At 41.6% G+C, this 24,015-nt stretch overlaps 4 protein-coding genes across 5 annotated transcripts in view; 2 read left to right on the plus strand and 2 right to left on the minus strand.

Moving 5' to 3' along the window:
- Window positions 1-7,700: 7,700 nt before the first annotated feature.
- zgc:112271 (BolA family transcriptional regulator) lies at window positions 7,701-9,812 on the minus strand. The gene is made up of 3 exons (XM_029753453.1): window positions 9,617-9,812; window positions 8,387-8,484; window positions 7,701-8,273 (listed from the first exon to the last, which is right to left on the minus strand). The coding sequence occupies exons 1-3, from the start codon at window positions 9,677-9,679 to the stop codon at window positions 8,174-8,176; spliced, it is 261 nt and encodes an 86-aa protein (XP_029609313.1). The 5' UTR covers window positions 9,680-9,812; the 3' UTR covers window positions 7,701-8,173.
- A 464-nt stretch (window positions 9,813-10,276) lies between these two features.
- Window positions 10,277-18,433, plus strand: slx1b (SLX1 homolog B, structure-specific endonuclease subunit). Of its 2 annotated transcripts, XM_029753461.1 has the most exons (5): window positions 10,277-10,982; window positions 11,091-11,142; window positions 17,159-17,479; window positions 17,639-17,851; window positions 18,022-18,433. In XM_029753461.1, the coding sequence occupies exons 1-5, from the start codon at window positions 10,810-10,812 to the stop codon at window positions 18,049-18,051; spliced, it is 789 nt and encodes a 262-aa protein (XP_029609321.1). In that variant the 5' UTR covers window positions 10,277-10,809; the 3' UTR covers window positions 18,052-18,433. The 2 variants fall into 2 exon arrangements, 1 of the variants encoding a protein (XP_029609321.1); XR_003878298.1 differs by lacking the exons at window positions 10,277-10,982; window positions 11,091-11,142; window positions 17,639-17,851; window positions 18,022-18,433 and adding exons at window positions 11,527-12,082; window positions 12,839-13,664 and having other exon boundaries at window positions 17,159-17,242.
- Window positions 18,434-18,437: 4 nt separating this feature from the next.
- LOC115194097 (uncharacterized) lies at window positions 18,438-20,966 on the minus strand. Its single transcript, XM_029753462.1, has 7 exons — window positions 20,841-20,966; window positions 20,394-20,572; window positions 20,052-20,162; window positions 19,820-19,873; window positions 19,466-19,627; window positions 18,985-19,110; window positions 18,438-18,788 (listed from the first exon to the last, which is right to left on the minus strand). The coding sequence occupies exons 1-7, from the start codon at window positions 20,845-20,847 to the stop codon at window positions 18,753-18,755; spliced, it is 675 nt and encodes a 224-aa protein (XP_029609322.1). The 5' UTR covers window positions 20,848-20,966; the 3' UTR covers window positions 18,438-18,752.
- The window catches only part of LOC115194095 (inhibitor of growth protein 2), a 28,911-nt gene continuing 25,090 nt past the window's right edge, over window positions 20,195-24,015 (plus strand). The window contains exons 1-3 of the mRNA XM_029753455.1: window positions 20,195-20,214; window positions 23,706-23,766; window positions 23,854-23,904. Of these exons, the coding sequence (XP_029609315.1) occupies window positions 20,210-20,214; window positions 23,706-23,766; window positions 23,854-23,904 (117 nt within the window). The 5' untranslated portion in view covers window positions 20,195-20,209. The remainder of the gene's footprint in view (window positions 20,215-23,705; window positions 23,767-23,853; window positions 23,905-24,015) is intronic.

Raw genomic sequence — 24,015 nt, forward strand, 5'->3', positions numbered from 1 at the left:
TTCCAGACTCATTATGGGCAGAGCACTCTAATAATATAATATTTTAGTAATCTGAAGCTAAGGAATCAATCCAAGGTTACACAACGAATACGAGTGACAGCATCTACCTTTTATTGTTTGCGTTTCCTATGGGAACAGAGGGATCAAGCTTGGGACTGATATTACATTTGAGGTCTCCACATTCCTCTCTCCCCGGCACATCTGGAGTTTGGGTCAAAGATAACATGTGTCCTTGGTGTTGTGAACTCAAATAGGCTGTAAGGGACAGAGGACAATTTGGAACGGAGGTATGAATAATTGAAAAGGATACAGATTTTGTCAACCTGACATGATGATTTCCAAATACTATTTCGATAGCGTTTGAATAACACCGGTGATTTAATTAAGTAAGAAGGTAATTTTAAAAGAAAGAAAAAAAAAGATGTTTCCATTAAGTGGAACACTGTCCAAAATTAAAGTAAGTAGTTCCAAGACTAAACCAGCACCAATTCTTTGCAGGCCCTAGCAGATTTGTTAAACAACAGGTTTTATATTTTGTTGATGTCCCAAGGGACAGAAAGTACAGAACGCAAGCCATACGTCAATGCAACTGGTCTAGACAATAATATTGCAAGTGAAAGGAGCTCTGGGATTGTTTACCTTAGTAGGTGTCCATTTCGCTTAATGGTACCCTGTATCATCTGATGTGTCTCCAGTATGATTATGTATACGCATGGTTTTATCAAGGCTTCCTGCCCAAAATGCAGTAAGCTCGATTGAAAAAGAAAGGGAGGTAAATAGCATAGGCCTCGAAGTACCGAAAATTGCATTTTTAGGACTGATTAAGATATAGCATAGTGAATACTAATTACTTGTTTATTTTCTCTTCCAGGACTGATGGAATGTCCACTACCCAATATTCTGATGAGTTTAAAAATGATTCTGTATCTCTCCATTTGAAATGCTTCCTGAGGCAGGTGCTTTGGAAGAGCAGTTAGTGAAATTCTGCAGTACTATAAAGTATAAGTGTACCCGGATCGGGCTGTTAATGGAACTCTCAAATTAAGTAAATCCTGGCCATTTGTTTGATTTTTCCCTACGTTTTACCACACACACACACACCAGCATACACACGCAGCCCACCTGTTATCCTGTTGGGGATAGGGGGCAGTATTTACACGGCCGGATAAAAAACGTACCGGATTTAATCTGGTTACTACTCCTGCCCAGTAACTAGAATATGCATATAATTATTGGCTTTGGATAGAAAACACCCTAAAGTTTCTAAAACTGTTTGAATGGTGTCTGTGAGTATAACAGAACTCATTTGGCAGGCAAAAACCTGAGAAGATTCTGACCAGGAAGTGGCCTGTCTGACAAGTTGTTGTTCTTCTTGCCTCTGTTTATTGAAGACTGAGGATCTTTGCTGTAACGTGACACTTCCTACGGCTCCCATAGGCTCTCAGAACCCGGGAAAAAGCTGAATGACGTAATTCAAGGCCCAGGCTGAAACACACTAGCGCGTTTGGCAAGTGCTCTATCAGAGGGCCATTAGACGAGGCTCGTGCATGAGGGGATAGCATGCTTTTACTTTCTCTCTCGTTGAATGTAAACAGGCTTTGCCGGTTGGAATATTATCGCTTTTTTACGAGAAAAGTGGCATAAAAATTGATTTTAAACAGCGGTTGACATGCTTCGAAGTACGGTAATGGAATATTTAGAATTTTTTTGTCACGAAATGCGCAATGCTCGTAACCCTTATTTACCCTTCGGATAGTGTCTTGAACGCACGAACAAAACGCCGCTGTTTGAACATAACTATGGATTATTTGGGACCAAACCAACATTTGTTATTGAAGTAGAAGACCTGGGAGTGCATTCTGACGAAGACAGCAAAGGTAATAAAATTTTTCTTATAGTAAATCTGACTTTGGTGAATGCTAAACTTGCTGGGTGTCTAAATAGCTAGCCCTGTGATGCCGGGCTATCTACTTAGAATATTGCAAAATGTGCTTTCACCGAAAAGCTATTTTAAAATCGGACATATCGAGTGCATAGAGGAGTTCTGTATCTATAATTCTTAAAATAATTGTTATGTTTTTTGTGAACGTTTATCGTGAGTAATTTAGTAAATTCACCGGAAGTGTTCGGTGGGAATGCTAGTCACCTGCTAATGTAAAAAGCTGGTTTTTGATATAAATATGAACTTGATTGAACAGACATGCATGTATTGTATAACATAATGTCCTAAGATTGTCATCTGATGAAGATCATCAAAGGTTAGTGCTGCATTTAGCTGTGGTTTGGGTTTATGTGACATTATATGCTAGCTTGAAAAATGGGTGTCTGATTATTTCTGGCTGGGTACTCTGCTGACATAATCTAATGTTTTGCTTTTGTTGTAAAGCCTTTTTGAAATCGGACAGTGTGGTTAGATTAACGAGAGTCTTGTCTTTAAAATGCTGTAAAATAGTAATATGTTTGAGAAATTGAAGTAATCGCATTTCTAAGGTATTTGAATAACGCGCCACAGGATTCAACTGGCTGTTGAGTAGGTGGGACGCAAGCGTGCCACCTAGCCCAGAGAGGTTAAGAATATTTGTAGTGGTTAATACCATGTCTGATTTATTTTATGTGTGGTTTTTCTATGAGTTTAGTAGGTTCTTTATGGGTTAACAGAGATGCACCTTAAAGGGCACACAAAATAAATGTTCTGAAGTATGCTTCTGTTGTGTCTTTGGCTATGCCAGATTAAGTGATATTTCATGCTATTCTATAAAATCCTTTCTCTGTAATTAATATTACCTGATTAAGCTAATCATGTAAATGTAATTAACTAGAAAGTCGGGGCACCACGGAAGAACGTTTATAGAGCCGTTATCTTCCGAATAAACTCTTAAAATACTTCGTAATCTTTTACATCGATAGCCGTCATCTTAATCATCTAATTTTCAGTCTCATAATGAAAGTTGTAAATTCTTGGTTATCTTCACGAACCCTGGCTAACAAGTTGAATCAGCAATACAAAATTGGGTTTAACTATTTATTTACTAAATACCTAAACCAATCACACAGAATTACAAATACACAGAATACAATGATGTCATACAGAAAACATCCCTGGTGGACGGAACCTGTATGAAAGCTGGTTACACAAAGGAAAGGGGGTTGGGCTTGAATGAAAGAGCGGGAAGACTTAGGAACAAAGAAACAGCAGCTATGCTATCGTAAATACATTATCTTATGCATTACTAAATTACCGCCCATTTGTAAAAGGAAAATGCAATAAATATTTACTCTGAGCTGCGCTTCGGTAGATTGGTCGTAGATGCTGGCCGGGTTGGCCAACAGATCTTCCTGTCCTCGGGAAGAATGTCTCTGGTGTTAAATTGGATACGTGGTGGTATCTTCGTCTGTCTGTTAGACTGGATCCGTCGTCCGTCCTTTCCTAGCCCACGTCTACAGTGGCCGCTGCTAACTCAACGGCTAGGAAGTATCACTTCTGTAGTGATTAAGCTCAAAGTTCATACCATTCGCCACCAAAGCTCACGCCGTGGTTGGCTTAGTTCTGTACTTGACGTGTGTCCTTCTAACGTAGAGGCTGCAGACCTCACGTACTGGAACATGTGGTTATCTTTTCGTCAAAGGCTTATATAGTGGAGAGGGGGAAGGATGTGTTTCATCGTTTATAACCCCTGTCTCTTCACAGGGGTGGGCCACTGATCAAGCAGGGCACTTTCCTTATGAAAACCCAATTCTCTCATTTGGAAGCTAAAATGACATTTAATCTCCTAACAAACAATTTCAATATCAAACATTTCAATTGCATAACAATTCCATGTGACTCTGATAACTAGAGGGTGTATACTTTCCCAGGTACAGTTTATGTCGTCCTGTCATCAGTCGTAATGTCTCAGATGACAACCGAACTGACATCCATACTCGTTACGTTCCAAAGCATATTTCCAACTGGTTTTATTACCAAAATATGGTTCCTTTCCCCATTTGTTTGATGTTCCCAGAGTCTCTATATTTAACAGGACAGCAGTCCTTCAGTAGGGTCAGAAAGAGAGGGGAAGGGAGAAAGGTATTTATGGGGGGGTCATAAACCTTACCCACAGGCCAACGTCATGACACTTCTCTGCTTCCCAAAACTCCCCCAGACGGCCATCCCCATCACTATCTCCAGCCTGGATAATAGTCAAGAGGCACGATAGAGGTAAAGAACCTTTTAAAACCTAGGTGGAAATGGACCACATCAGATCGCCCTCACCACCCCAACAGTGGTAAAGTGCTTGGGAAAAGACACCTGGATCCACGCCTCCCAAGTAAGAAAGAAGGTAGCAAAGCCAGGAGGAAATGTTACTCCTGCGACCAAGTAGGGGTACTCTGCTCAGCCTGGGACAAGCAGCTATTGTGGCTGTGGGCATCCTCTGGGTGGTAGCAGACTCAAAGCCAGAGGCGGGTGAACGTGCTAGTAACCTCTCCCCAAAGTCTCTGCTCCAGCATTGACCGGTTTTCACAGGGGAGAGCTCAGAAGTAGACAAAACCGACCTGGACTCTGATGACCCCGCTGACCTGAAAACAAAAAGAGGACATGGCCATTAAGCTTTTCCTCTGTTCAAACCCTTTCTTACAATTAGCTACTAATGTCTCTGTACTACAGAATGTATCTGATTGTTGGGTTTGTGGATTATTACCAGACAGTGCTGAGACTATGCCATTATTAGCAATACCCCTCAGTGTTTATGAAATATTGATGTGGACAAAAGGAGGTAACCTTACAGACCGAGATCTTCATTGGGTGGAGGATGAGGTGTTTTATATGAGAAGATTTGATTTTAATAATGCTACCTCTCTGCCCAAGCAACCGATCACCCTGGCCTACTTTCCCCCAGGATATGGATATTTGTGTTATATAGCTAATGGAACCGGGGAAAGTCACTGAAAGTATAGCCTTTCTGTCTACAATAACCTTACCGTTACTGTTGAGAAATGGAACATTCTACCCTAACATGCTCATTGGGAGTACGTTATAAACTTAAGAATGTCTACTTCCTCAGTAAGTGGAACTATGTAGGTGTGTGGCGGGAAAGCCTACTTTTATCTGCCAATAAACTGGTCAGGCTCATGCTATGCTGCCTATGTTGTTCCTGCTGTGCGTGCTAGCCAAGAACCCACAAGTCACCCTTTCTCCCACTTGTATAAGAGGACCATTGTGGCTGGCCCTGCAAAAAAAGAAGGGGGGGGGGTCAAGAATGCTGTACTTACATTCCAAACCTCTCTATTGGTGTTGCTGAGTCAGTTGCCACTATTAGAAAAGGTTGTTGCTACTATGGCAAAGCGAGATAACGAGGGGAGTTGTGATCTCTTTGCATGGGTGAAAACTAACCTGGGGAACATTGGAACTCTTGTGTTGCAATGTCTCCTGGTACTGGTCGGATTCCTTTTTCTATCCTTCTGTCTGTTCTCATGCCTGACGATTTTGATGAGGAGATTGTGTGAAACATCAGTATCTCCTCCCCACCAGATGGTCATGACCACAGAAGTGAACTTCAATGACCTGACGGATCTAGCCACTGCCTCCCCCTTTATTTGGGATCCAGATTTCCCTATTGGAGACGATAGTGCCTACTGTTATCAAAATGACCCCGATCCCTATGAACCGCCCTTTTCCTTAGATTATTATTAAGTTACCTTTCAGGAGTTCCATTGATATCACACCTTTTTCTGTAAAATGCCAATTTCCTAGAAACCAGAAGGTTTTAAGTTCTGTCTGACAATATCTCAGATATATAATTTGATGCCATGGTTTCCATGTCATCAAAGCAGGAATTGTTGTGGCAGAATTAGGGTGAGCTGTTATAAGGTTTATGCTCTGTTCTGTGATAAACTGCTTTTCATAGACTCCTGTTACGTCTGCACCCTAACACAAGGGCATTGCGTTCTGGAACTGTTGATTGTATAAAAAAAAATATTGTGCATTTAGAAAGTATTCAGACCCCTTGCCTTTTCCACATTTATTCTAAAATGGATATAAAAAATAAAAAAATCCTCATCAATCTGCACACAATGCCCCATAATGACAAAGCAAAAACAGGTTTAGGCATTTTTGCAAATGTATTAAAAATAAACTAATTAAATGACATTTACATAAGTATTCAGAACATTTACTCACTACTTTGTTGAAGCACCTTTGGCATCGATTACAGCCTTGAGTCTTCTTGGGTATGACGCTACAAGCTTGGCACACCTGTATTTGGGGAGTTTCTCCCATTCTTCTCTGCAGATCCTCTCAAGCTCTCTCAGGTTGGATGGGGAGTGTCGCTGCACAGCTATTTTCAGGTCTCTCCAGAGATGTTCGATCGGGTTCAAGTTCGGGCTCTGGCTGGGCCACGCAAGGACATTAAGAGACTTGTCCCAAAGCCACTCCTGTGTTGTCTTGGCTGTGTGCTTAGGGTCATTGTTCTGTTTGAAAGTGAGCCTTCGCCCCAATCTGAGGTCCTGAACCCTCTGGAGCAGGTTTTCATCAAGGATCTCGCTGTACTTTGCTACGTTCATCTTTCCCTCAATACTGACTAGTCTCCCAATCCCTGCTACTAAAAAACATCCCCACAGCTTTCTGCCACCATCATGCTTCACCGTAGGGATGGTGTCAGGTTTCCTCCAGACGTGATGCTTGGCATTCAGGCCAAAGAGTTCAGTCTTGGTTTCATCAGACCAGAGAATCTTGTTTCTCATGGTCTGAGAGTCATTTGGGAGCCTTTTGGCAAACACCAAGCGGGCTGGCGTGCCATTTAACTGATTAGTGGTTTCCGTCTGGCCACTCAACCATAAAGGCCTGATAGGTGGAGTGCTGCAGAGATGGTTGTCCTTCTGGAAGGTTCTCCCATCTCCACAGAGGAACTCTGGAGCTCTGTCAGAGTGACCATCGGGTTCTTGGTCACCTCCCTGACCAAGGCCCTTCTCCCCCGTTTGCTCAGTTTGGCCAGGCGGCCAGCTCTAGGAAGAGTCTTGGTGGTTCCAAACTTCTTTCATTAAGAATGATGGAGGCCACTGTGTTCTTGGGGACCTTCAATGCTGCAGAAATGTGTTGGTACCCTTCTCCAGATCTGTGCCTCGACACAATCCTGTCTCGGAGCTCTACGGACAATTCCTTCGACCTCATGGTTTGGTTTTTGTGCTGACATGTACTGTCAACTGTGGGACAGACAGGTCTGTGCCTTTACAAATCATGTCCAATCAATTGAATTTACCACAGGCGGATTCCAATCAAGTTGTAGAAACATCTCAAGGATGATCAATGGACACAGCATGCAGCTGAGCTCAATTTAGATAATCATAGCAAAGGGTCTGAATACTTATGTAAACAAGGTATTTCTGTTTAAATTTGAATAAATGTGCTAACATTTCTAAAAACCTGTGTTTTGCTTTGTCATTATGGGGTAATGTGTGTAGATTGATGAGAAAAAATATAATTTAACTGACTCGCTACAAATGAAGAGCCAGTGATAATTGAAGACGCTTCAGAATTGGACTACTTGATAACCAACCACAACTATAAAAGCTTCAAAGCAGGTCGCCACCTCTACTGTGAAATCTCCAGCTCTCCGATGGTTGTGTGGTGTCTAGCTTTATCTGAAGCTTCAATAGACATCAGTGCACATGCACACTATCTATTCCTTGGAAAGAGAGCTTTGTACAACAGACGAGTCATGTAATCAATACTCAAAGCTGTACCAGCCCATTTTATTCATTTACACACTTGATCTCACATAAATCATTTTATTTGGGGCTCTCCAATCTGAAAGCCATTTCCTTGAGTCAAGTCATTCATTGTTACGACTGAACAAACACAGTAATGATTTATTTAAGTGATAAGATTTCATTTGAGTTTTTCTGCCTGTTCCGTGTTATTCGTTGTTCCATTCCTATCAACAATTTGGTGTAATGTCAGTAATAATCACATACCTCCACAACAAAAACTGAAAGTGAAGTTTTAGTACACTCATTCAATCATTAAGGAATTTGGACCAGGATTGTTTTGCCATCATGTTTAATACTTAATTTCAGTCTGCATTATTGACTGAAATTAAATATATGTTAGGTCAGAAAGTCAACATTGTGTGAGCAAGTGTTGCTTATTTACACATAATAAGTTGTGAAGTAAATATGGTCAAAGTGTGTGTCTTCATCACTGTGCTTTCTGTTTCTCCCACTGTTCTGGTGTCAGCGTCTTCTGTTCAAAGGCGTGGATCTCTTTCAGCTCTTCAGCCAAGCAGGTGTTCACAATCCTGACAAACCAAACAAACCAAAAATCAGAAACAAGAGTCAACTACAGTCTACTCCACATATCCATTCAGTTAGCTCATAACCCATATCAGCTCTACCTGCCCACTGTGCCTACCTGTGTCTCGCCAGCAGTGGTTTCCCCTCAAACTGGGGAGACACTATTAGAACTTTGAAGCTGGCAGCACATCTGTTAGGGGATGTGTCTTCAACTTCCTGTAAAAATAAAGCCGGTAGAACAGGTCATTGGTGGGGTGTGTCACACCATAGCTCAGGAGTGGCCAACGCACCTCCCGGGTGTGAATGGTTTTGCTCCAGTCCTGTACTAACACGCAAGACTCAACTAAGGTTCTGATCATGAGCAATTGATTAGTAGACTCAGGCAAGAGCAGAGCTAGAACAAAAGCCTGCACACCCAGTAGCTCTCCAGTAGGAGTGTAAACGTACAAATACAAAATGACCAAAATCAGCCCAATTCTGTTACACTAATTGTTTTTTCACCAATCAGTCACAGCATAGGGCAATTTTAGATTTTTTTTTAACACCTTTTTTCACCCCAATTTCGTGGTATCCAATTGATAGTTACAGTCTTGTCCCATCAGTGCAACTCCCGTACGGACTCGGGAGAGGCAAAGGTCGAGAGCCGTGCCTCCTGCGAAACACGACCCAACCAAGCCGCACTGCTTCTTGACACAATGCCCGCTTAACCCGGAAACCGCACCAATGTGTCAGAGGAAACACCGTACATCTGGCGACCACGTCAGCGTGCCAAACCCTCTCCTAACTCAGACGACGCCTCATGGGTCTCCCAGTCACGGCCAGCTGTGACACAGCCTGGGATCGAACCCGGGTCTGTAGTGACGCCTTAGACCACTGCGCCACTCGGGAGGTCCACGTACATTGATTTTAACAAACAATTGGTCCCCAAAAAATGCACCCCTCCGGTGAATTTCAAAATCCCGATGTGGCCCGAGCCAAAAAGTTTGCCCACCCGTGGCATAGGGGTATACTACAAAGCAGGATCAATGACTTAGCCTGCTAACTTGCCAAAATATTCTAAAATAACTTTTTATTCTTAGAAATATAAGCTTGAAAAGGGCAAAACCACATATCTAAGTTTCTTAATTAAGCAGAAAATCTATATTTATTTCTGGTTGTTTAGCTGGCTAACTCATTGGTCCTGCTTTGTTGTATAACACCCAAATCTTTTCACATCAGATTTTCAGAGGTGATGTGATTGGTCAAAAGACCAATTAGTCAAAAAAAGATCAGAATTGAACTCCCTGTGTAAACGCAGCCTATGATACGTAGCATCCGTGTTCATTCATTGGGGAATAGGGATACATACCACATGCACCGCTCCGATCTCCTTGATTAGTTTGTCACGGATGTGATCTGTTGTAACAGACATACTTTTGGAAACAATACTTTTGTTGTCGCTTTATGATCCAAAACGTTACGGTAGGTTATTTTGTAAACAAGATGACGAAGCGAAAGGGAGGGTCCACTACCGCGTATGTATTGAGAGGCGGAATTAGATACTCAGGAAATGTGAAAGTATCCAATCGCAACTATGGAGTCAGAACTTCTAACCAACCAGATACTACTAGGGCGGGAAGAATATTTTTACACCAATGAGCGCTAGAATTGGACCATCTCGGAGTGACCAATTAATTGGGAGATGTGGGGGTCCTTATTTTACGATCTTGTTTAATTTCTTGCCTGAATAAATATATTACATAATAAATAGTTTGTAACTATACCTTCTCACGTGACCAAAGATACAAAATTATGTTATTTTTCTCGTAAATTCACATTTTGATATATATAAACTGTTAGTATAATGTGTGCTTTGAACTATGTTGTGTCAGGCATTAGCTTGAACCTCTTTTAAATTTGAAAACACAGCAAACGTTTTGTTAAAACAAAGATGATCTATTATATTGAGAAGATAGTCGAGTGACCGCTCTAACAGTGGAAATACATGTCCTCCAAGATGGAAGGCAGGCGAGCTCACCAATAAGTCGTTTTTCTCAAAGTTGCCACGTGTATCCACTTATATCAGTACGTCTGTAACAGCGTGAACATTACGAATCTTATATTAGTCAAATAAGCCTCAAGTAATTCGACACTATCATAGACCTAAATACAAAACGGGGTTACCTCACATGGACAGATTTGGGGTGGAGTAAATGCTCTCGCTTTGCTTTTTCTTCTCTTGTTTACAGTACATTTTTCTCACGCAGAACTAGTATCGGTTAGGGGGAAATTAATTAAATTAATGTGCATGTATTTCATAATGCTGGAGTAAAACGATATATTACCATACTACTCACATCAGGTTTAAGTTCCTTTTGTAGCCAGGTAGAAGTCAGACTAGCTAGCTAACATAGCTGGCTGGCTAGCTAACTGTTAGCTAACACAGGACAGGTTGCAAAGAATGTACACGTGAGATTTATGACACTAACTTGCTTGTTATTGACACATAACTCTACATATGGATTTTAGTTTGGTGACTTGATCATTTCATGTACATCTACTATGGTCTTGGAGGTAGAGAGTTTATTCGGGGTGTACATGCTGTATTGCACCAATCCCAAATTCAAGGGTCGCATCTACATTGGTTTCACTGTGAATCCAGAGCGTCGTATAGGACAGCACAACGCAGGACGACACCGTGGTGGAGCCAAGAGGACCAGTGGAAGGGGACCTTGGTAACTAACAGAACTAATGAAAAATAATATGTTGTATGGCTTGTTGCCATTCCTACAGTCTGAGAGACCTTGTGCATCATGTCGATTTTGTCCTTGTGCCTTCTCCAGGGAGATGGTTCTCATCATTCATGGCTTCCCCTCTGACATAGCTGCTTTGAGGGTAAGTCAGTAGGAACTGCTTCTCTTTAGCCTAATAGGCTGACCACACTGCTTGCGTCGCGAAATTTAGAAATCGATGTTATTCAGTAATTGCACTCCAGCGTGCCAACGAGCATCTGCGTTGCCAAGAGCTAAAATAGAAGTCATTCCTATTTCTGACGCAGATCGCGCTGCAAGTCCTGCCTCTCCCATCTTCTCATTGGTTTACGCTTCGAACACACCGACTGCGTTTGCATTTTGATACACCAGAAGTACATTAATTTCCAATGGAACGCTGCGTTTGCCTTGCAGTATTGCGTTGCGGAGGCAGTTGCAGTGCGTTCTGTGTGGTGCATACGTTGGATTTTTGGAACGTATGCATCAAATTGTATGCATTGACTTGACAGAAAGTAGCAAAATGTGAATGTTGAATTTTTATTGCACACATATCCAGTAAAAACAATATGGGATAACATAATTCAAACAGTTTGGCTGTAGAATTTCTTAACATTTTTTATACATTTATTTGCCAAGTATATTATTTATTCGATGACATCCACAAATTAATTGTGAGAGAGAGCCTATCATATAATTCCCTCCAAAATGCAGTTTTGGAGCGAAATGCAATAATAAATAGTCAAGATAGCAGAGTAGGCTCTTTCAACAATGAGACCAACGTTGAGGAAGGTGGTCTTGATCGCGCTGTTGGGCCAGGACCAGCCCCGCCGAAAGTGCCGTTCTGTGTGGGTCCAGAGATGGTTAAAGTCCCGAAAGCAGGTAGGGGAGTTCCACCATCTCATTCAAGAGCTTCGACTGTTTGGAGAGGAATTCCGAAGTTACTTTCGTCTGGACCGAAGCCAGTTCGATCACCTGCTCCAGATGGTTGGAGCCAGGATCGCCCGGATGGATACCAACTACCGGGAGTCCATCAGCCCAGATGAACACCTGGCTATTTGTCTCCGGTAAGCTAAATTCTAGTACATTTTTAAAGCCTTTGATACCATAATTGATTGATATTTGATATATTGCTTTTATGTGCAACCTAGCTAGCTAAAGGGCTCTCTAGTTAATAGTCCCTATTTGACATCAGATGTACTTTTACAGAATGTTCATTAGGACTATAACTTTTCCCAAAGTTGGTTTATAATCCTTTTTTAATTGTGCAATGTTACCAAATGAAAAGAAAGTTGGGGTGCCTTCTGCTCTGATGAAGGTAGGCTAGTCTTCTCCAGGACCCATTGTTGTTCAAGACAGTTAGTCATTCATTACGTTCTTATTGGACTTGCATTCACTCTTAGAGAAAAAGGTTCTAAAGGTGTCCTTCTGCTTTCCCCATAGGATAACACTTTTTGGTTCCAGGTATAACCCTTTGGGGACCCAATAGGGTTCTACTTGGAACCAAAAGGGTTCTACCTGGAACCAAAAAGGGTACTACCTGGAAACAAAAAGGGTTCTCCTATGGGGACAGCCGGAGAACCCTTTTAAGTAGATAGTACCATTCTTTCTAAGAGTAGAGTTGGCCTGGGCTACAGTTTATTGATCTAGTCATAGACTGAATTGTACTGTTTCAAGGCATTGTTACTGATGGTTGATGAGTATTACAATATAATTAGTAGAGCATAATAAACAGTAATGAGGTAGCTATATGAGTAGCTATAATATGTGGGGGGAATTCAAGTTACACACAATATTGATCATTATTTTGAATTATATTTTAGATTCTTGGCGACGGGACTCCTACAGGACCATTGGATTCAGCTTCCGAGTTGGACGGTCCACGGTGGCGGGCATTGTCCCCTCTGTGGCACAATCCATATGGGACTGTCTGGTTGGTGAATACATGTCTCTCCCCAAGGAGGAAGACTGGAGGGGCATCGCTGCCGAGTTCCTGGAGAGGTGGAATTTCCCCAACTGTCTTGGCTCCATTGCCGCGAAACATGTAGTAATCCAGGCTCCACCGTGCTCGGGTTCGCAATTCTACAACTACAAGGGTACATATTCAGTTGTACTCTTGGCTGTAGTAGATGCCGCCTACTGTTTCCGTGTTGTCGATGTTGGTGCTTACGGCAAGGGAAGTGATGGCGGGACCCTCTGGGACTCTGCCTTCGGCCAGGCACTTCAGGATGGCACCCTGGAGATTCCACCACCTGCATCACTCCCTGGGGCTGAAGACCTGGGACTTGTTCCCCACGTCTTCGTCGGCGACGAGGCCTTCCCTTTGAGACCCAACCTCATGAGGCCATACGCTGGACGCCAGCTGCCATTGCCAAAGTCTGTAAGGATCTTTAACAAACGACTGTCCAGGGCAAGGTTAGTTGTTGAATGCGCCTTTGGGATTCTGGCAGCCCGGTGGAGAATGTATCGGAGAGTGCTTGGTCTCAGCCCCTCAAATGTCGACGCCTGCGTGAAGGCCACATGTGTTCTCCACAACTACCTGCGGAGGTCATTCCAGGAGCCGCTCTGAATTGAGATGGGCACGCCAAATGGTTACCTACCTGACGTCACCAGGAAAGGTGCCAACAACGCCCCCAGACAGGCACTCAGGTGAGGGAGAAACTGACCACCTACTTCCATTCGCCAGCAGGTGACTTCCATTTGCCAGCAGTATGCCATGGAGTGAAACAGCTCTTTTAAGAGCCCCCTAACACAAAGGTTATTTTAAGAACCATCCACCGTTGTCCATAAAATTGCATTTTTTCCCCAGATTACTTTATGTATCATTGTCTCTCTTCATTGGAAGTTATATTTAAGTGAAATTTGGGAGTGAAGATCACACCTTAACCCCTTCCCTCTCCCATTAACGCCAGTATTATACACACCTGGCATGGTACATCAGGTGAGCGGGAGCACTAATTAAGGTTATACGACATGATAACAAAGGGAAAGGGTAACCTAGGGTCCATACAAATAGTACAGTTTACCGCCATGTTCACTGGCCAGGCAAAATACAGGTGGAAGAGAATGTGTTTTTACTTTCATCTTGTCTTAGATCTGCAAATGTGTAGGGAAGAAATAAGCAGATTAAGTCTAAATGAGATATTAATAAACAACTGAAACAACTGACAATGAAAACATAATTTAATAAGTATTCAAGTACAGGAAAGAACATGACAGGTATGTATGTATGTATGTATGTATGTATGTATGTATGTATGTATGTATGTATGTATGTATGTTGTAAAAATGTTTAAAAAAATAAAACTATTGAAAGAGGTGTGTATGTGCGTGTAAAAATGAAAAATAAATAAATGTATAGCCTGTAATCTGTAAGAGAACAACAAGAGCATGTATTTTTGGCACAACTGCAGACAGAAACAGGCACTACTCATAAAGCCTAGACGTAGTAGGGGAACTTCAGACGTGGCCATAAAGAGAGAGAGGGCAAGGCACTGGAGATCTGAGGAACAGAGTGGATTGGAGGAGAGGTGTGTGTGTGTGTCTCTGTCTCTGTCTCTGAAAAAAAGAAAATAATATGTAGCCATAACACAGCTAAACAAACAAATGGCCCCTGGATGTCATGGACCAGTTGATGGAACATAACTTCACAAAAAGTTTCAACACCCTGGTTTTCAAGTGGTTTTAAATGAAAGAAATGTATTCACCTTGTAGTCTTGTAAAAGACCAACAAGAGCATCTGTGAATTCTCCAGTGTATGATTTTCAATTCTGTCAATTCAGAAATCTATGTAACGCTAATAAGGAATGCTATCCTAAGACTTTATAAACAAATTACTTTACGAATTGACTGAATTTAAACGGAACTGCCGTGTGTGAAAAGAAAGGTACAATGAGGGAGGTCAAAACAACAACCAGACAACTCCTCTTCCTGTCTTTCCTGTGAGCTGGTTTGCTAAATTGACTCCATCTATGGAAGGGAAGAAAAAAACAACACATACAAGCTTAACATAAATCTCACCTTTTATGGTGTTATATTATGTTAACTAAATACTGCTTGTATAGTGTAGTTAGTGGTGTAAATATTGGAACAGTGTGGTAAAGTTGGTAATACTTGCTGTTTACTCATGGAATTTGTATTTCAGATCAAAAGATGTATATGACAGGCAAATATTTAGACAGCAAACTGTTGTTTTAGGATATTTTGTAACCCAGAAACAACAGCTATACATTTGCCTCATATTAATACTTTGATCTGAAATACCAATTAGCCTACATGAGTATACTGTAAAAAAATACCTACTTTACTTCACTGTCGCAACACTTATGACACTACCTGTGATGTAGAGAGAAAAAAAACGTACCATTGAACTCGGCTTCGAAAAGCAGCTGATACATTTTAACCTTGACTGCTGCTTTTCTTTGCGGAAGCAGCCTCTTCAGTGTTGCCACCAGGCTCAAGGCAAAGAGGGTCTCTTCATCCTCCTTCATGTGAGCATCAAGTTGGGCAACATCCCACTCGATGGCTTGGAGGAGCCTCTGCTGAAATGAGTTGAGTGGATCTGGCGATGGTCGCACTTGTAGATGACGTTGAGGGTCTTGATGCACCGGTGGCGACAACACTTGTGGATGACATAGTAGAGGGTCTGGCTGTTAAATTGCCACTCGTTGCCCTAGGCACAATAAATGGATCCAGAAAATGAAGAATGTGGCAGAAGTGCCAAGGCTGCTGGCCTGAAGCTGCTGACCCAGACCTCTTCTTTTCTTTCTCTGCCCTTCTCTCTCTCTCTCTACCTGTCCCTGAGTTCTCTCCACTTCCTCCTACAGTCTTCTTTTACATAGACATGAACATAAGCCAAACCATTACCTAGCATAACTATAGTTATTAGATAGCTATCATGGACATGTCACCTACTGTGCACACAGACATACACATGGTTATCTGACCAAATTATCAGTGGTACAGTAGTATCTACCATTTATATTACTATTTATCTGACAAACACACTCTTTCAAACATGATTATTTGGGAAAGTTATCAGTTATAGTAACTAGCATAATTTATATGACTATTTCTTTCACACACACACCTCATTGGCTAGGTTAGCTAGCTAGCTAATGTTAAAAATCTGTCGTTCTGCCCCTGAACAACGCAGTTAACCCACTGTTCCTAGGCCGTCATTGAAAATAAGAATATGTTCTTAACTGACTTTTTTTAACTAGCCACATCTAGCACTAGCTCACTACTAAACTGACCTGGCAATCCTACTATCGGGGACACCTGTCTCCAAGCAGCATTTTTTGTGTTTATGTCCCTGTAGCTGTCAGCAGTTGTGTCAAAAAGACACTGTTTTGAGGAAACTGCGAAAATAATTCTCCTCCGTGTGTCCAACCGCATGCGACCATCTGCAAAAGATACCTGCATCAGTATAGTTGCCTAGCTGTGTAAAAAATATATGCAGTAGTGATGCTATTACGCAGTTGGTGTGTTATACAAATCAGTAAAATCCAGACGGAAAATATTTACACAAGAAGCAACCTAATATTACACAGCCATCTCCTCATTGGTTATACCCACGTGGGTGACTGAAAGACAAACGAGGTCAGTGGTGGTAATGCACCTAATTTATGAAAGTTGCCAATCGCAATATAAAGTCAAGAGAAGAAAAGGCCTGGAAGGGAGAGAGATGACTAGAAACGATTCGGTTTACCGTTTTATGTGTGGATTAATTGGCGGAGTAGAGGACCTTGTGCATTTCAGGTAAAATAACAACTCAATGTTTATATCCCAGGACAAATTAGTTAGCAACAGCAAGCTAGCTAAATAGGACAAATTAGCTAGCAAGTGCAAGCTAACTTGCTAAATTGCCATAAATGTTTAATTCTTTTCGACCTGTCCCCAAATTAATGTAATTGGTTCAGAGTTTGTTTTGATATTTTAACTTGCGTGTCGTGATCGCGTTTGTTGTGGGGGTACAAAATACATTTATGCACGATGGCGCACGCGCACAGCCGGTTTGGGTTCCGTGTAACTTTCAATTCAACAACCTTAGTTACACCCCCCCCCCCCCCATATGTGTCACTTCCCCACCAGATTGATGTTTCAAGACCTAACCTCTGTCTTCTCCTTCCTTCCATCAATAGTTTGAGTGGGCATGGCAGAACCCCCACTCCTCCCGACGCCTGTCCCACGTCACCCGGCGCTCAAAGAAGGAATCCAGCCTGCAGTTCCACTGGCGTGTGGTGTCCAACATGTTGCGGGTGATGCCGTGGAGCCGCCTGCCCCTCACCACCCGCTGGCTCAAGCAGGAGTACAGGATGGACTTTGAGCCTGGCCTTCAGCCGCCGCTGCACGTCCCTTTGGCCTTCGGCAGCATCAGGGCCAGGAAACAGAAACCGAAGGATGTGGAAGAGGAACAAGAGAAGGGTGCAGCTATATGCCTCCTTTGTCAGGGGACTGTTAAGGTAAAGCTAGTGGCGCTTTAAAGTAAAGCTGTACAGTGGCCACCAATTCTGGTCCTGGAGAGCATTGAAGACGCAGAGTTTTGTTCCAACCCTGCATCAAAACATCTCATTTAGCTAGTTGACTGCTCATCAGGACCTTGATTAATTTAATCCTTTCAGTCTGCAGATAAGATGACCTGCTTCCATCCCTTATGTCACATGACCAGCCACCTGATTTGCTTAGCCAAACACTTTCTGACGGGTGAGGCCGCACATCTCCTTCCTGTGGAGGGGGAGTGTCCCGGTTGCCATCGCTCAGTACTGTGGGGGAGTCTGATTCGCCACAAGAAAGGCTGTTACGGAGACCTGGAGGAGAACACATCCTCATCCCAAGTAAGTGGGGGATTCAAATGTAGGAATTATGATTGTCAGTGTTTTGTATTTTACTTATTAATTCAGACTTGCCTCAATAACTAACAGTAAAAATATTAGGATGAAGGCCCAAGTCATCTGTGATACTTCTGTTATATGACTTGTAATAATGCATCGGTGTTGTTTCACAGAACCATTGGACAGATGAACTGCAGATCTAATCTGAATGTGATCAGTCAGAACCTTCCTAATATGAACTTTGAACTGCTACCGAGTCACCATGACTGTACAGAGAAAAGACTGCGAAGATAGGATGAAATACAGTAGATCAATGACTAGCAAGTTACTCTTGAATGGACTTTCCTGCAACAGCAAAGGGTTGATCAATTGATTGATCCGTCAGAAGATTTAATGTTTGCACAAAAATCATGCTGATCTGGTGTGAAAAATGTTTTTAATGCAGCATCTGAACCCTTTTTAGATTGAATCTGTTAACTAAAAAACAATCATGAATAAGGCAGTTTTAAATGTGTGTAAAACCTATATGTATTGTATGTACAGCCAATAAAACATAGATGCTTTCTTTTGGAGCCAAGGAAAGCACAAGTTTTTGCCCCTGAGGAAGTGTTTATTTCAATATGATGTACCCACAAAGTTTAAATCCTTAAAACCATCACTAAAATAGCACCTGAGACCATATAGATCTAAACAGACATACTCTATCATCAGAACACACAACAAAATAACCAAACTATATCATAAAAAAGGCAACCATATAATATGACATATCATCAACATCAAGTGTATGTGCAAGACAGAAAACATAGTGACAAATAGATTTGAAAAAAGTGCATGGCTAGATAGACCCATCAGTGTCTCTTCATGATGGCTTTAGGTTCCTTTCTATGTACCTCATCTCTTGTCACTGAGCAGGGCTAGTATATGCAGTGACCACAGGCTTTAAGAAAGAAAACATGATTAAACAACAATGAAAGCATTCTCAGATTAAACATAGCAGCTAAACTGTAAATACATTGTGTATGTGATCAAATACCTTCAGTGAAGTGTACGAGAGCATGTGAGTATGGAACATGCATCTGGTCAAACCATTTGGCATGTGTTCAAATTCTCATGCTCTTGAAATGAACTCTTACCATGCTGGGTGCTGCAGGGGAGCAGAAGCGGAGCAGCTTGCAGCTGTAGATAGTCAGGGTGACAGAGATGCCGAGGAGAGTTGCGTGCACGAGGAACCACTCGACATAGAATGGATACACCGAATTCTGGGTAGGTGTGGGCGATAGCAGACACAGAAACATAGTTTGAGGTATGAGTGAATGACGCTACCATTCTGTTGCTATGTTTACTTTTCTAACCATCTACAGCACTATTTGTATTGTGTTTTAATATTCATGTATTCCATCAACAAACTTTCAATCTTTGATTGACACATACAGATGTTCTGATTGCTACCAACTACTAAGTCTCTGAGCTGTACAAGACAATAGTTTCCCCAGAACTTCCCCAAATCTTTTCACTGAGATTCAGCTGAAATAGTTGATCTCGGGACAGATACATATAGGCCTTATATACAGTATACTTTATAGTCTGTTCTAACACTATTTCTATGGGACTCACCATCAGCTTGTCGCAGGTGATGTGATGATGTGTGTTGTTGTAATCAGTGAAAAGCCAGCAGTCTGGCACTAAGTGGGTGTCAGACAACTTTCCTCCTACGACGACCACGTTGAACATGGCCATAAGGCAGGTAGCCAGCTGTGTCCCCAGACACGCCTTCAGCTGAAAGGACGAGGAAAATGAGACAATAGATGTTTTTGTCTTCCAGATATAATGCAATGGGTAATCTAAGTTAGAAAATATGATAATTTAGCACAGATCTGGTTACAGATCTGTTTGTGCTCTCTTGCCAACTGACTGTGGGAGTAGGCAAAACAGCACAAACAGATCTGGGTTCCGACTATGATGACTCACTGTGGGAACATGAAGACTCTGGGCTGCTATGGCCACACTTCCCGCTACTATCGCCTACAGAGAGCACAGCACAGTTAGCTAAAAATCACCCATTTCATGTCAAGATACAGCAAGGAAAAACAAGAACAAATCATAGCTTTCTTCACTTGTTCAATAATAGCATGAATTTATTTACCATACTGATAAACCTAATAAGCGGCCAAGGACATGCATAGAGAAGTATCCTACTCACAGACAGGGAGCCTATCGCCCTGGTTACTTCTTCATTTCTCTGATCCAATCGGTTGGCTACACTGACATAAACTGAGTTGAGCACAAACACACCCAAAGTGATCTGAGAGACCTATGATGAGAAGAAATATCCACAAAGTCAAGATTCCTACAGAATAAATGCAGTAAGAAGAACAGTTTTATGTTTGCATTTTAACGTTATTATATCAAGTTAAGTAATTGAGAACCAATTAACAATGGAATACAATATCAGTAGTTTAGTAAAATAGCCTTATTCTGTAGGGAATTGATGAGGATTTAGTTGTTTCTTAGATTTGCCTTCCGCAAAAATAGACTCACACACCCCCAGTGCTTTGGGCTGGAACTCCTGGTAGGTCTTGCGGGTCGGGGTCTCGGTCTCAGCACCTGGAAAGTCGTGGTCCAGAAATGTAACATCGAAGAGGGAACCTCTCTCTTCATTCACGTCGCCGGCAGGTTGTGAATTGGCGGGTGAGTCCGCAATAACCCCAGTTTCAGCAACAACTTCGTCGGGATAAAGGATGGAAAACCATATGCCAATATGGAAAACAGACCCCTAACTGTTTTAGCCTATACATAACCATAACTTCTAGGCAATAGACCAAGGTAGGCATCCAGAATTGGACAAAAATAAACCAAGTTATTTCTTAGGGTTAGTTTTCGTTTGTTTGGAAATTACATTTGTAGACCACATTATCCGGACATTTTGAAGGAATTATGCAGCCTAGTAGGTTGAATTAAACTAAACAAATGCAATACGAAAACAATTTACCTTCCATTTCCCCAGAGTTGCTGCAAAGATATCCTACAGCCTATTTAATAAACAGCCTACGTTTTGGATTTGAATGTAGTACATAAAATGAGACGAGTAAACGCCCAGTAAACTTTTATTTTCCATAATGTCTGCCCTCTAGTGAGAGAAATTTGATCCTACATTCCGAAGTTGTGGCATATGCACATAGGCTAACCAATTTTCAGAAATTGTATTCCATAATCATACATGTTATTACTAGAATCCCAGTATGTTTTGAGTCGCACATTAATCAATCAATCAATCAAATTCATTTATAAAGTCCGATTTACATCAGCCGATGTAAAAAAAAAAGGTGCTATACAGAAACCCAGCCTAAAACCCCAAACAGCAAGCAATTCAGATGTAGAAACACCGTGGCTAGTTTGGACATTTGGCAATATAACAGAACATAAAAGTTAACTCAATAGAATTTATTTTAAAAATAACACTTTTTTTATTACAAAAAGAAACACAATATTACTCTTAGCAATCAGAAATGACATATACTGTACAGGCATATACAATATTTCAGTCAATGGGGAAAAAAATACATGTTTCTGCTGGTTGATTAGTTAATATGAACTCAGCTCAAAAAGAAACGTCCTCTTACAGTCAACTGCGTTTATTTTCAGCAAACTTAACATGTGTAAATATTTGTATGAACATAAGATTCAACAACTGAGACATAAACTGAACAAGTTCCACAGACATGTGACTAACAAAAAAGGAATAATGTGTCCCTGAACAAAGGGGGGGTCAAAATCAAAAGTTGGCCACCAGCTGCATTAAGTACTGTCCTGCGACGGTGGGTTTGTGCCCATAGTCGACGTTGTTGCCGGTAATGTCTGGTGAGGACCTGCCTTACAACAGGCCTACAAGCCCTCAGTCCAGCCTCTCTCAGCCTATTGCGGACAGTCTGAGCACTGCTGGAGGGATTGTGCATTCCTGGTGTTGTTGTTGCCATTCTTGTGCGTTCCTGGCAGTTGTTGTTGCCATCCTGTACCTGTCCCGCAGGTGTGATGTTCGGATGTACCGATCCTGTGCAGGTGTTGTTACACATGGTCTGCCACTGCAAGGACGATCAGCTGTCCATCCTGTCTCCCTGTAGCGCTGTCTTAGGTGTCTCACAGTACGGACATTGCAATTTATTGCCCTGACCACATATGCAGTCCTCATGCCTCCTTGCAGCATGCCTAAGGCACGTTCACGCAGATGAGCAGGGACCCTGGGCATCTTTCTTTTGGTGTTTTTCAGAGTCAGTAGAAAGGCTTCTTTAGGGTCCTAAGTTTTCATAACTGTGACCTTAATTGCCTACCATCTGTAAGCTGTTAGCGTCTTAACGACCGTTCCACAGGTGCATGTTCATTAATTGTTTATGGTTCATTGAACAAGCATGGGAAACAGTGTTTTTAAATCCTTTACAATGAAGATCTGTGAAGTTATTTGGATTTTTACAAATTATCTTTGAAAGACAGGGTCCTGAAAAAGGGCCTTTTCTTTTTTTACTGAGTTTATTACTGTATATTTCTTAATTGCTAAGCAGGAGGAACTTGGACTGTGATCACCGGATTAAAGAGGGAAATCAACGGCTCAAATAAAAAGTTAGAATCAGCATGTTATAATAACATAGTCCTACAGTAACTTCTAATGCAGATAGTTGATTTTAAATTATTGGAATATAGGCCAGTCAGCTCAGACACACCATAGGCTTAGTATTTGTGGGCCTGCAGTCAAAACTAAAACTTCGACCTGGTCTAGTCTGTTGTTTTAAACTCCAACCAAACTTTTATTTTCCATGAATGCTAGTGTCTATTCTTTATGTTATATTTCTATTGACACTGACCATTCTGGCAGCTGGGCAGCAACAGTAGACCACCTTGCAGCAGTAGGCAGCCAGTGTGACAGAGATAGCAATGAGAGCAGCCTGTATCAGGACCTGTGAGAAGCCCCTGACTGCAGCGTGCAGTTTGGGGCCGGGCTCAATGTGGGCAGAGTCAAACGTCGGGCTGGACTCAATGTGGGTGGAGTCAAATGCGCAAAACCCAAACCCTTCCCGTCTCCTTCAAGGTCACCCAAGTTGAGGTAAACGTCGAAGGTATCAACGTCAACAAAAGCAAATCTTAATCGAACCTACATGGATAAAAATATAAACCATGGAAGTGAGACTGTCATTATGCATAATGTACTTTGTAATATTCATGTTATACCAGTGCAGTGGTATATTTTTATATGACCAACTACCGCACCGATGTTAGCATAGCGTTAATTAGCACCCATTTGCACGTGAGCTAGCTAATTGCTCACAATGAGGAATCTTATTTGGAAAAATGTGCCTACTTGAGCAGTAAGCCTAGGTTTAAATGTTATGCAATCGATTTGATCGTTGATTTTCTGTGTTTCTTCAGTGTATGCCTTGCTGTGTTTGGCTGGCCCTAAACGTGTATTGTTAATGCCATTCCCTTAGTTACACATAGTGAGTCTACACAGCCTACACATAGTATATACATAGTATACACCTGGTCCCAACATACATGGCAAGTCAAGAAAAGTAATTGTAACTTGTCTACATTGCAAACTGAAGTTAAATAAGAAAAACTTAAACACATTTACAAAGAAAGCATGCACATTGCTTTGAAAGATTTTTGGCATGTGAGTGCATTGATGTGAGAAATGGTGTGTTTGCAGTCGAAAATAAATGTTCTAGTCCAGCAATACCCATACATGTTGTGAAAAATACTTGGGCTAATTCAGTTCCAACTGTGTTCAAAACTGTTATGCATGCTGAAGTATAAAAAGCTGTTGAATTGTACTTTTTCTTTACTTTCACATACATTGTGTTGACAGAAACATTGCTCGGATCTTGTCCCCTGGACCTTGGAGGACTTTTGGTGTGGATGATGTTCAGGTTAGATATTCCTTTCAATTATTCCACTGAACTGTACCATTTGATTGTCATTCCTTTATTGAAAATTGTACCTTGTTCACACCACAGGGCCTACCAAAGCAAGATTTCTCAAACAACTGTGGGGTGTTAGTTTTGATGGTAAGATGCTGGTTATTCAGTATATTATATTTTTTCTCTTATAACAAATGAAACCGTATTATTATTTCTGTGCTTGTAGCATGCAAAGCACACTATTGTTATTGCTCATAC

The sequence above is a fragment of the Salmo trutta genome, chromosome 5 (assembly GCF_901001165.1).
Source record: "Salmo trutta chromosome 5, fSalTru1.1, whole genome shotgun sequence".
NCBI lineage: Eukaryota > Metazoa > Chordata > Actinopteri > Salmoniformes > Salmonidae > Salmo > Salmo trutta.

What these genes read in the sequence shown, in the direction of transcription:
- zgc:112271 (XM_029753453.1), bottom strand. Translation starts at nt 9,679, where the DNA reads ATGTCTGTTACAACAGATCACATCCGTGACAAACTAATCAAGGAGATC. An exon ending in AGATCGGAGCGGTGCATGTG is followed by an intron (nt 8,485 to 9,616) that starts GTATGTATCCCT and finishes TTATTTTTACAG; the next exon opens with GAAGTTGAAGACACATCCCC. An exon ending in CCACTGCTGGCGAGACACAG is followed by an intron (nt 8,274 to 8,386) that starts GTAGGCACAGTG and finishes TTGGTTTGTCAG; the next exon opens with GATTGTGAACACCTGCTTGG.
- slx1b (XM_029753461.1), top strand. Translation starts at nt 10,810, where the DNA reads ATGGTCTTGGAGGTAGAGAGTTTATTCGGGGTGTACATGCTGTATTGC. An exon ending in CTGACATAGCTGCTTTGAGG is followed by an intron (nt 11,143 to 17,158) that starts GTAAGTCAGTAG and finishes TTCCATCAATAG; the next exon opens with TTTGAGTGGGCATGGCAGAA. An exon ending in TTTGTCAGGGGACTGTTAAG is followed by an intron (nt 17,480 to 17,638) that starts GTAAAGCTAGTG and finishes TAATCCTTTCAG; the next exon opens with TCTGCAGATAAGATGACCTG.
- LOC115194097 (XM_029753462.1), bottom strand. An exon ending in TCCAGCCCAAAGCACTGGGG is followed by an intron (nt 20,163 to 20,393) that starts GTGTGTGAGTCT and finishes TTCTCATCATAG; the next exon opens with GTCTCTCAGATCACTTTGGG. An exon ending in TCACCTGCGACAAGCTGATG is followed by an intron (nt 19,111 to 19,465) that starts GTGAGTCCCATA and finishes ACACCTACCCAG; the next exon opens with AATTCGGTGTATCCATTCTA.